Source organism: Limulus polyphemus, unplaced genomic scaffold (assembly GCF_000517525.1).
Source record: "Limulus polyphemus unplaced genomic scaffold, Limulus_polyphemus-2.1.2 Scaffold123, whole genome shotgun sequence".
Lineage (NCBI taxonomy): Eukaryota > Metazoa > Arthropoda > Merostomata > Xiphosura > Limulidae > Limulus > Limulus polyphemus.
This window is the reverse complement of record NW_013665733.1, coordinates 192,795-205,559: the sequence shown is the minus strand read 5'-3', so window position 1 is coordinate 205,559 and position 12,765 is coordinate 192,795. Positions and strand designations below refer to the sequence as shown.

Sequence of the window (12,765 nt, the reverse complement as noted above, 5' to 3'; positions counted from 1 at the left end):
ATTTGACGGTCAATCCCACTATTCGTTGGTAAAAGAGTAGCCCAAGAGTTGGCGGTGGGTGGTGATGACTAGCTGCCTTTTCTCTAGTTTTACACTGCTAAATTAGGGACGGCTAGCGCAGATAGCCCTCGTGTATCTTTGCGCGTAATTCAAAACAAACAATTTACCAGGTATATTACGAGGGAACCGGAACATTTTTTCCATGTGTGTGTATGTGTGTTCGAACAAGTCGTAGGCTAAATGTTTTCAGAAGGAAAGGATTTTTTCATCTCACTTGAATTTCAAATTATTTTGTGCAGACGAGAATACTAAAAGACGAACATTGTCTGTTTATAAAACATGCCCACCAGTGGCACAGCGGTATGTCTGCGGAATTACAACGCTAGAATCCGGGTTTCGATACCCGTGGTGGGCAGAGCACAGATAGCCCATTGTGCAGCTTTGTGCTTAATTAGAAACAAACAAGTTATAAAACATTTAATTGAGAAATAAATTAACAAAGGTATTTTATTCTCAGCTATCATTACTTCAGGCAGAAATGGAGAGGACTTACAGTACAGCAACAGTGTGTATTCGTGACAAATGTAATCTGGCACTGGAACCAGGTAACTAATCATTTCTTTCTGTTTTTGATGTCGCCTTCAGTAAAATGTACTTGTCTAGAAGCTTTGCATGGCTTGTTTACATGTAATTATCAAAATTCATCTCCCAAAATTTATAAAACATATTTTAGTTTTTGTTAAAGTTTCCTTGAGTCAGATAAGAAAAACTGTAAGTCAAGTAATTCAAACGCTTTATTCAGAACTAACGCTTAGTGATTATTTATTTACATGAGTATGCGAAATGATGTTTTTGATTTATATACAGTGCTTGATCTGGACTAGGCCTAAGCAAGTTTTTATAAGATCGATTTCATAAAATTTTGAACATGCTAGATTTGAAACGTATAATGGCCTCGTCACGTGACTACGAAGAACTGAAGGAGGTGTGGGTTAAGTGGAGAGATGCTACAGGAAAGCCTATCAGGAACCATTACGTTGAAGTCACAGAACTGGGAAATGAAGCAGCAAAGGCCAATGGTAAACTGCTTTATTAGTTCATCTTATTGAAAAAATTTGTGTGTCTAAATCTCAGATTTATAAGTGTAATCTTATCAACAAAGATAGTTTTGACTCCTGATTGTTATTACAGAGACTGGTAGATTAGTAATTTCTTGCATTTAAGGTTTTTCAGATTTAAGTGAAATGTGGTTGGCACCCTACGAGTCTGAGACGTTTCGAGATGACGTCGAGAGTCTGTGGAACCAGCTTCGTCCTCTGTATCAGAAAATGCATGCTTATGTCAGAATGAAATTACGTGACATATATGGAGACAAAATGCCAAAAGATGGGACAATTCCTGCCCATCTCTTGGGTATGTTCGTTACTTGATGTCTGCTTTTAAGCTTATTTATACTAATTTTGTTTTATAAAACTTGTTTACAAACGATATTATTTCTGCTACGTATTTAAGTATATTCATGACTTGATTATTTTTTTCTAAGCTTAATTATGCCAAATATAGATTGACTTTAGAAATTCTTGTGTATGATGGCAATTTACATTTAACTCCGTACGTTTGACCATTGTTTCTCTATGTTTTTGCGTTTGTGTTTTCGAAAGGCTAAAGATATATAGTGTTAATCCAATAATTATTCGAATATTTTGATTATATTTAGGGGGCATGTGGGCCCAATCATGGGCATCTCTCCTCGAAGACTTAAAGCCATTTGACAAACCAAGTATTGACGTAACAAAGAAAATGCAAGAACTGGTGAGTTTCCCGTGTGTTGTATTGTAACCATTGTTCAACAGCAACCGTTAATTTACTCTTAATTCTGTACATTGATGTAAGCCAGAAGAATGTTTCTTGTAGCAGTAAGGTGGAAATTAGCTGTTTTATCTACATAACTTGATACTTGACAGATTAAAAATATAAAGGTCGTGTGTTAAAACCTATTGTTAAGGTTTTGAAACGTTTTAATTCAAATGGAGCATCTTTCTATGATTTATTTAGAACTGGGACGCAGAGAAGATGTTTAAAATGTCTGACGAATTTTTCACTTCACTTGGACTTATTCCAATGCCACCGGAATTCTGGGAACATTCGATGTTAACGAAACCAAAGGACAGAGATGTTGTCTGTCATGCTTCTGCATGGGACTTTTACAATGGAAAAGATTTTAGGTGAGGCATTATAGTTGAGATAAACAGGATAAACGTAGTTTTGCATCCTTAATTACTTAGAAGTTAATTATAGATAATATCCTTTTACTATATTACTTGTGAAAGAAGTATCCAGTAAACTGAAAGCATACAACCAATTGTGTCTTCTGTTGTCTTGTGAACTCCGTTATTGGTACAAAATGATAGGTTCATTTGACTGAATGTAATAACTCGTTATGCAGCTTTTTCATAAGGAAACTTTTAGGAATTTACAGTAGGCTTGTTTAAGCTGTACTGGAGTTGAAAGGAATGTAATTTATCTCAATATTTGCAGAAGTGGGGAACTTCTTTCGAAAGTTTATTTCCTGGAAATTACTTACACTAAATAATTATTGTTACAGGTTAGTGTTAATTGTGTAAAATAAAGTACTGAGTAAGCACATGCGACAGAAGTATGAAGAACAATGTTTATTGTATAATAGCAGATTGTTAGTAGGAGTGACTTTTACCAGGCAAGTTACTTGAAGTTTATGCCCTTTTGATATTTATTATTGAGCAGACGATAATCTTTTTTTGACAAACGAATTATCGAAGTTTGTGAAAAAAGTTGATAAGCCTCAGGTAAATAATTTGTAAACTTAATTGTAATAATTTATCTGAAAGTGTTAATAAGACTACCATCCTCATTATTCACAATTAGTCTTCAAGTTAGTAAACACTTGATCAATTCCAGTTGTTAGAAAAAGAACTTAGCTTTTCTATAAAAAAATAAACAAACTTTCTTTTGGATATAAAAGCTAAATTCGAAGATTTTGTTTAAAAAGTTATTTGTTTGTTTGTTTATAATTATGCACAAAGCTACACAAGGGCTATCTGTGCTCTTCCCACCACGGGTATCGAAACCCGGTTTCTAGCGTTGTAAGTCCGCAGACATACCGCTGTCCCACTTGGAGGCAAAAAGTTATTATTCAGTTAACAGGAGAGGGTTATAAAAAAAAGAGAACATATTACTCACGAAACGAGGAGCAAATAATCATTTTGTTAAAGGAAAAATTATTTTAATTTTCAACATATGCCAAAAGATGTTTTTTTTTATCAAGCATTCTAAATGTGAATAAGTCAAAATGTTTAAAGTATAATTTGAGATAAAGATAAAATTAAGTATTTAGAATAAGTAAAGAATAATAAAGGTCTTGTCTTATTAAGGCTAACAAAATTGTTAGTGTTATTGTGATTCTCACAATAAGATGAATGAGTTACCGAGTGAACAAGAACGTTATAACCGCTTAAGTAACAGCCTGGACCAAACTTTGGGAAAGGATATTGGGCCAATTGTTATATTCCATTGACTATATTTTAAAGTCAAGCGATACTAAAATACCTCACACTTATGGATACTAAAGTTATACCTCGCAAACCCATTGTTTCAACCTGAGAAAATTTCAGTTATAATTTAGCCAAGTTTGTAGGCTGGATGTTTGTATCTTATGCTTAATAGGAAGAGCGTTTTTAAAAATATAGGCAATTTTATTTTTGTTAGTTTTGTTGTCGTATTTCTGTTCACCCAAGTGCCAGTTTAACCAATCCATTGATTGTCCTATTTCTAACTAACACTAACTTCTCTTAATGTATTAAAACATCTGCTTATTTTTTTCAACTACACAAACTGCATTTCAATTTAAAATAACAAAATAAACAGTGGAGCTAACTCCACATTGGATTTATTGAAAGTAAGTTTACAAGCTCACGTATGAATTCTACGTTAGGGAAGACAAATTTGAATATGAACGTTACGTTATACACAACAATGTAAAAACATTACATAACGTGAATCATAAAATCATAAAATAGATGATGCATTATATCAAATTATTATATCCGTGCAGATGATTAATCTTATAAAAACTACATATAAAATCATACATTTTTAGATGTACTTACGATTATACCGGGCATTAAATAGATGATTTAAGTGTAAATCTAACACGATCATAAAAACAAATTGTTGCGAATAAATATAATCAACTCATACAGTACAAAGCTTAGAAGCAAATGAAATACAATGCTAAAATAGTATAATTTTATTCCCCAATTCATCACTGATATATATTTTCCTCTATTCCCCTTGTTGTGGTATTTGGCTCATTGTAAATAACCCCAGTTTTATCACAATGGATATCTTAAGTTTTGGTTGAAAAATTAAGTGGGGTAACCGTTTTGACTAAAAATAAATGTGAAATAAGACGTAGTTATTTTAAGAACTTAGTTTCACAAATATGGAGGGCTTATAAGAAAAGAGATGTAATAATGCTTTTGGCGAAACGTTGTATTGCGGTATGTTCCATTTTAATCCCGTTTTTTTGTTGCGTAATATAACAGATGTACCATTTATTGGTGGCGAAACGTTGAATTGTGATGTATTCCTTTTACATTCTATTTTTAGTTGCGTAATATAACAGATAGTGCCACGCGAAGGGTAAAAGTTGTATTGTGATGTGTTCTTTTTTTCGTCTTGTTTGAGCTGTCTCTACTTTTCAACTATTTTACTACCTTTTTTAATCTTCCGTTTTGTTTTTCTATTTCATTATATCTGATTTATTCACCTTTAATTTTATTTTAGCTTTTGAGAGAAAATCCTGTTATTATAAACTTGTAAGATATATAGAATTTATGTAAGTATATTGAAATTTATTCTTACAAAATTATAATTTCCAAGAAGCCCTGAGTGAAACCAAACAGTTGGCTGTGTATTGATTTTCAGTTATTATGATGAAGTGAAGAAGTGATAAACACTAAGAAAAAAATATAATTTTAACATTTTTCAGGACATGTGTTTAACGTTTACTTTAGATTTTCAAGTTTACAAATAAGTATACCATCTCATTTTTAAACATATCCGTAAATATTTATTTCAAGAACAGCTTTTTGGATCGCCAGTTCTTCTGAACGACCTCCGTCCCACCAAAACATGCTCGACCTTTCAGCCGTGGGGGCGTTATAATGTGACGGTCAATCCCATTATTCGTTGGTAAAAGAGTAGCCCAAAAGTTGACTGTAAGTGGTGATGACTAGCTGCCTTCCCTCTAGTCTTACACTGTTAAATTAGAGACGGCTAGAGCAGATAGCGCTCGTATAGCTTTGCGCGAAATTCAAAAACAGTCTTCTGAACGATGAGTGTAACGTCAATTCATTTAAAATAAATAATATCAATAAAAAAAAACAATTTGGTGTTAAAATAAATAAATAATTTGATTTTAATAACAAATCATAAACATAATTCTGATGTGTAATGACCAAAGTAACATTCATAATTATTCTACTTCCCACCAAAACAGTTGTCTTTCATGCGATTGATGATATAAATAGCGTTTTTACCACTATGTCGGTCGTATCCCAATCGGCCTGAATAGCTTTAAAATTGTCAAAAGGCTTCGTCGGTTTGTTTGTAGTTAAGCACAAAGCTACACAATGGGCTATCTGTGCTGTGCCCACCACGAATATTGAAACCCGGTTTCTAGCGTTGTAAATCCGCAGACATACCGCTGTGTCACTGGGGGGGGGGGTACAGATCCTTGTAAATTAGGATATAGTGTGATTGACATATTTTCACTTATAAGTACGTACGAGATATTTGATCTACAGCAAACATGTACATAAATATTTGTATAAAATTATACGTAATTGATTTACAAGAAATATGTGTTTGTTTCAAGTTTTGTGTAACCACAATAAATATAAATGTTTGGTTTAGTGTGAATTTTACGTAAAGCTAAACGAGGACTATCTTTGCTAGCCGTTCCTAATTTAGCAGTGACAGACTACAGGGAAGGCAATTAGTCAACACCACCCATGCCAACTCGTGGAATACTCTTTTACCGACGAATAGTGGGATTGACCATCACATTATAATGCCCTCTCGGCTGAAAGGGCAAGCATGTTCGGTGTGACGGGGATTCGAATCTGCGACCTTCAGAATGCGAGTCAAGCGCCCTAACCCAGGCCATAAATGTTTGTATCTGCCAAAAAACTTCAAGATTTGTGTAGACCTATGAACACTTCCAAGATCAGTATCACCAATGAATGTATTCGGGATGTCTACCTTAAAGTTTTGACCTCAATAGTTGTTAATACATATAATGTAACTTAAAAGAATCAACTTAGAATTCGTTAACTGTAGCATTTAGTCATTTACCCAAAAGGAGGCCGTAGGCCGCCTGGAGGGTCACCTGTAGTGTGTTATCTGTCAGTCAGTCAGTAGACACTAAAGTGAAGTCACATAAGGGACGTCTGACGTTGAAATTTGTACTGTCTTGACGTCAGTAAAACATGCGTATGCCATAAATCACGAGCAGAATTAGGCACTCCGTAGGCTATAAAATAGCACGGCATGTGAACTTGAATAGTAAGAAATAAAAATATTTATTCTTAATTTTGGTTTTATTTACAGTTGAAATAGGACACTTTCGGGGGTCCTGCAGAAATACATCTACTAATTATACTACATAATCGCTAATATCATCAGAATTTAGTTGGTCATAACACAGATCTGTAGGTATATTCCAGATCTTCTGTGCGTACTCTACAAACTTTAGGTGATTATAACACAGATTTGTAGGTACATTCCACAGCTTCTGTATGAATTCTTCAAACTTGGTTGATTATAATACATCAGCCATAGTTTCACTTCATAGTTGTTCAGGAGGCAGGATGTTTATTACAAATATAACGGGCGTGTGGGCAGTCCGTGGGCTTAGTTGTTGGGTTATTTGGATTTTGGATCGTGCTGTCGCGAGTGGAGCGCAAAAGCCACCAACACGAAGAAGTTTATATGGGGAATTAAGAACTCACACAGAGACAACTGAATATAAATCAAATAGCTTCTTTATTTATACTGTTGAACGGTTTATTTATATCGAAACTCTCAAGATTATCTTGAAACAACACGAACTCTGAATCACTGAGTTCTTCGTTTTGAGAGTCTAGATGTTCGTTAGTAAGGCCTTCTATTATGTTCAATAACACAGACACATCATTAGTTAAGTTATCAAGTAAGTTAACACGAGAAATTCGTTCGATCATAATCTGTATAATTGTATTAACAATTATTCTAAGATATCTTTCAGTAGTTCTACTATAAGTGTTATTAAATCTACTATTTCTTTAGTACAGTTAGTATTCTTCACTTTTCTCTCTTCATGCATTATTGAAAATTAAGTGAAACACTATTAGACTTAGATCAGAAATAGCATACTTACAAGGAGTTTGTGTGGCAAACTTCTTATAGATTCTGGATTACTGCCATCTTCTTCTGGAGTGAGATCAGGTCCTCAGAGCAACTTGTTAAGTGCGGGAAAGCCAAAGAAGTGCTGTTTAGAGTCGGAAACACGGAATTATATACATAATTTTTAGTGTTTTTTCCGATTGTTCAAGAAGTTTAGCAGATCTACTTTCAAAAGTAGTTCTTAACTCGATTGGTACAAGTGAGATCTTTCAGCAGCAAGTGAACTTTTCCATCAGACTATAACCAAAATCTACTCTGTTATTGGTTCTTACAGAACTTATTTCTGTTTCTTATCTAATATCGTTGACAAAATCATCCAAGACAATTAACTTAGGGCGTATAGAGACAAACCCTGTAACGGGGGACTCTTCACTAAGAGTAGTTCACCCTTGTCTTTCATCTCTGTTCCATTAACTGTTGTTGTTTTTTTGTGAGTGTGTGTTTTTTTTTACATTGGCTCATTTCGTCGAACGTTTTATCTAACTATTGGAGTTTTCTCAGCATACCACGTCTGCGAATTGTGAATTCTTGCTACTCCCGCTATGGGCTTCAGTCTGCATATTCCATATGTGACATTGCGGTTTGCTATATTACTGCTCCCGCTTTCTTATAACATTTTTGCTCTGCTGTTTTCTCCATACTGTGTGTATATACGTTATAAAATAAAGATGTACTTCTTGATGTATTTCACACATACTTTACAAACTAAATTGTATCAATAGAATAAGAGTTTTTGATTACAGAGGAAACAGCTCTCCCTAATTGCTTCTGGGTTTCAAAACTATAAAAAAGTTTACAAAGTGCTTCTCAATGAAATAGCAATGTTACACTGGACAAATTCTTAGATTATAGTTGATGAGTTTAAAATTCACGATGAACAACAAGAGAGGGTGAAGATACAGCTAAATAGACAGTTGTTAATTGTTTATTTGTTTAGCCTATCCACCATCAATGTTAAGATTGTGGTCACAATGAGACCAGTACAAGACTAAAGAGGACATAACTCATAATTCTGTTCCTCGCACAACTATTTCATTGTTACAACATTTAACTGCTCTCATGTTACAACATTGAATCGTTCTGCTTTTACAATTGTAAACCGTTCCGTTGTAACAACAGCGAATCGTTTTACTGTTTCAACATTGAAACGTTCTATTGTTCTAACTTTGAATAGTGCTGTTGTTTCAACTTCGAGCCATTGTATTGTTACAACATTGAACAATTCTATTGTTAAAACATTGAAACGTTCTATTATTCCGAATTTGAGCCGTTCTATTGTTTTATTATTATTTAACTGTTTCGTTGTTACAGCATTGAATATTGCTACAACGCTGAACCATTCTGTTGTTAGAACATTGAACTGTTCTATTGTTAGAACATTGAACCTTTATGTTATTTCAACATATGAGCCACACAGACATAAATATCATATCGAAACTCCCTTTACATCACTATCTTTGTCCCAACACTTGGACTGGCTTTCGTTAAGATGTTGAAAAGTCGTCAGTCTAAACCAATGTTAGACACTTTCTTACGGAAGAATAGCCCACCGTTGAATAACCACTGCCTCAGAATAAATTTACACATTTTTAAATAACGTGAAATTTTATTTACCAATAGGATCAAGCAATGTACTGATATCACTACGCAGCAGCTAATCACCGTTCACCACGAGATGGGACATGTAGAATATTTTCTTCAATACAAAAATCAGCCCGTAGTTTTTAGAGATGGGGCAAATCCAGGTTAGTGATTATTTCAGTTTTACGCTATCTTGATTTTCATCAAGAATATGTTTTTCGTCACATTTACAGACATTTGTTTGAACTGTTTTCTTCTTTTTATAATACCATACAGAATACAATTTTTATTGGTAACATGTGCTTTATCTCAACCCTTAGATAATGCAGTTTGATTCATATGTTTAAAACGCTGTAATGCTTTGTATTTCCTAAATTTACAGCTGAGTAGGAAACATGAGCAAAACCAGCTATAAAAGTAAGTTTATTTTATTTAATATTGAAGCTTAACGTACTAGTGGACACTTTTCTGAACTGATACGTAATTCTAACAGATAAGAGTCCTTAGAAAATGAGAATAAATGGGCGTGAATTTACAAATGAAAATCATTTCGATCATGCTTTACTTATTATATGACGTAAAGAAAACATCAGTCGATTGTTTGAATTTTTTACATAGAATACAGAAATTACCGGTTAAAATTTGTAAAATATATCATCAGAGCTCGCAGTCTCCAGAATTTTTTGTACTTAGAATATAGAAATTACCAGTTAAAATTTGTAAAAATTCTGGAGACTGCGAGCTCTGATGATATAGTTTTGTACTTTGACTATAGAAATTACCAGTTAAAATTTGTAAAATATATCACCAGAGCTCGCAGTCTCCAGTCTCACACTTTATAACTTAAATAACCAAAGTTAGTAAAAAAGTAATAACACTGTGTTCAAATTTTCCAGGTTTTCATGAAGCTATTGGGGATACAATGGCGTTGTCCGTTTCTACTCCAAAACACTTATATGAAATCGGGTTGCTTGACGAACTCGTCGAAGACGAAGGTAAGTTTGGTTCAGTATGGAAGGTTTGGTCTGTGTAGAAATGTAATTAGAATTTTGAACCTAAGTGTAATATTATGCGCACGACTAACCGGCCAGATCAGAGACCCTTATCATTCAAATATAGTCCCTTTTTTTGAACTACTAATTACAGGAAAGACAGCCAACCAGCAACAACTTCTCCTATAAGGGCTTTGTCCGGCTTTTTAACTGAATAACGGCATTAACTTACACTTTTGTTACAAGATTACAGCTGAAAATGCTGACTTTGTTCAACTGAATTGCGTCTCGAACCCCAGACTCTTCTACCTGCAGACAGATACACTAACCAAAAGTCACTCCCATCTCTTTATAAACACATCAGTTTATTAATACGTGAAATGATAAATTAAGTACTCTTAATGGTTACACATCAGTGTGGTAATTTTTTGTTATTTATGTTCAACATTTGTTACAGTATTTGTTATTTCACCGTAATGTTATATATCACATGTTTTGTAAAGGAGCACATTTAAAGTTTCAACTTAAACAGACGTTATGGCATAATTTATGGTTACAGTGCCTTTACTGAATTGAGTTTTTTAAAGGAATAGAGAGTGACTATGAAGCAAAGATGATATCGAATTATAGTGTGTTATATGTAGTTCAATAGTAAAGGTTTTTTACCGTTCATTAGTTCAATAGTAAAAGTGTTTTACCGTTCATTATATGATATTCAATCTTTTGGGGTTTATTGTTAAGCAAATTTTCTGCCATGTAGTGAATTTAAACCGCTGTATTAAAAAGAGATGTAAAATGGATCTGTAATTAACTTCACCTGACCTTCACTAATAGCATACTACTCCTCCTTGCATGATTTCCATAATTCATCTAGTGTTCGAGAACAATGATTTCCCAGTGCCCTTTAAAATAGCTCAATCGCAGGGAAATTCGTGGACGCTACGTCCGGGGATTTGAACAGTATGTCTTCATATGGAATAGCATGAATACTCATTTTCATTCTCCAGTTGCTTCAAGCATGCGACGGTTGAACAGATATGTAGTGGAAACAAGTTGTGTACACGTGACTTGTGTGGCTTTTCCAGACGGATATGTTTCTTGATTATGTTATGTACTGTTGCCTAAGGCACGTGGACAGCTTTCCACTGACCTTTGTGTTCGTGGATTCTCATCTTTTACAAAAGGCCGCATTTTGTTTACCACAGTTGGGGTACGACTTGTTGAAGTCTGTTTATGTATGGTCCTAAGTACCCAAGTTGATCCATGTTCATGGGTTTCCCAATGCCATTATGCACAAGGAATAACCCTGTCTTGAAAATTATAAATCCCAGATCTTATTACATCTTTTTTATCTGAGTGTATGAATATTTCGGTTGAAAAAAGCTGTTATTACATCACACTACCTATGAAACTAAGTACCCAAGTTGATCCATGTTCATGGGTTTCCCAATGCCATTATGCACAAGGAATAACCCTGTCTTGAAAATTCTAAATCCCAGATCTTATTACATCTTTTTGATCTGAGTGTATGAATATTTCGGTTGGAAAAGGCTGTTACTACATCACACTACCTATGAAACGCCAAACAGTATCAAAATATAGTTATAATAAATTCTGGCCCACTACGACTTCATCTTGACTATAGTTGCCACGTGACTTGCTGATTGTAATATTCAAAATCATTTTAATATAACGTATTCAATCCTCTATACGCTACTTGTCCAAATGCTTCAGTCCTAATCGTTATGCATAGTCCTTGTTGTAGCTAGCGGTGAAACCAATTATACACGCTAATAGCATGTTTATTCATTAATATGTACTAAATATGTTATTACACAGTTTATAAAAAACTTGAGATAAACAAACATAGAAAATGACCAAAGCGAAGAAATCTAAAGAGAAAAATGGTTCCTAACGTATATTTTAATACTTATTGTGTGACATTAAACAGTAGAAACAATAATATGTTTAAGCTGTAATAATTAAAATTACATTTCAAAGGCTTTGGGTGTGTTATATGTTTTATTTAGGTTGCTTAGCAGCAAGCTTTAGGGGTTTGATCCCCGCAGCGAATATAGCACATTTTTCAGTTGAGCACAAATATAAAACAAACAAACAAAAAGTGTAGCATGTTCCAATATATATAAAATAAATAATAGTTTAGCTACTAAGCGTCACATAGATATTAAAAACTGTCTCACTTTAGAAACCGATATCAACTTCTTATTGGGCATGGCTCTCGAGAAGATCGCTCTTCTGCCCTATGGTTACATGATAGACCTGTGGCGATGGGATGTCTTCAGTGGTAACACTGCATACGAGAACATGAATAAAAAATGGTGGGAGTTGAGGTACGATCTTTCTTTTGGTCTGTGTCTGTGAGCAATGTTTATCATGAATGTATATTACATGGCAAAACCTTTTTTCAACTTATCTTCACAGGTTACAATATCAGTGACTTTCATACATTCTACAACAACATTTTGTCATAAAATAGCGTTTACTAATGATTTCTCATTTGTTCTTAATTTGTGGAAAACGTTTCTCACAAGTTTATACAATATACGCTAAATACAAAAAGTCCCCGTTTTTTTGTAGAATAATGGTATTATTCCAGACTCCTTTCTATCTCTTCTATTTGTGAACTCTTTATTTCTTATGAATTCATACAGTATTTGTTAAATATAAAAGTACACGTTTTTTGTAG

At 33.9% G+C, this 12,765-nt stretch overlaps 1 protein-coding gene across 1 annotated transcript in view; it reads left to right on the top strand.

Moving 5' to 3' along the window:
• Positions 1-12,765, top strand: part of LOC106472652 (angiotensin-converting enzyme-like) — a 149,636-nt gene that overhangs the window by 81,960 nt on the left and 54,911 nt on the right. Inside the window, exons 16-23 of the mRNA XM_022402220.1 lie at positions 518-605; positions 936-1,079; positions 1,225-1,413; positions 1,718-1,812; positions 2,056-2,225; positions 9,106-9,230; positions 9,963-10,061; positions 12,265-12,409. Coding sequence (XP_022257928.1) covers positions 518-605; positions 936-1,079; positions 1,225-1,413; positions 1,718-1,812; positions 2,056-2,225; positions 9,106-9,230; positions 9,963-10,061; positions 12,265-12,409 — 1,055 coding nt within the window. The remainder of the gene's footprint in view (positions 1-517; positions 606-935; positions 1,080-1,224; positions 1,414-1,717; positions 1,813-2,055; positions 2,226-9,105; positions 9,231-9,962; positions 10,062-12,264; positions 12,410-12,765) is intronic.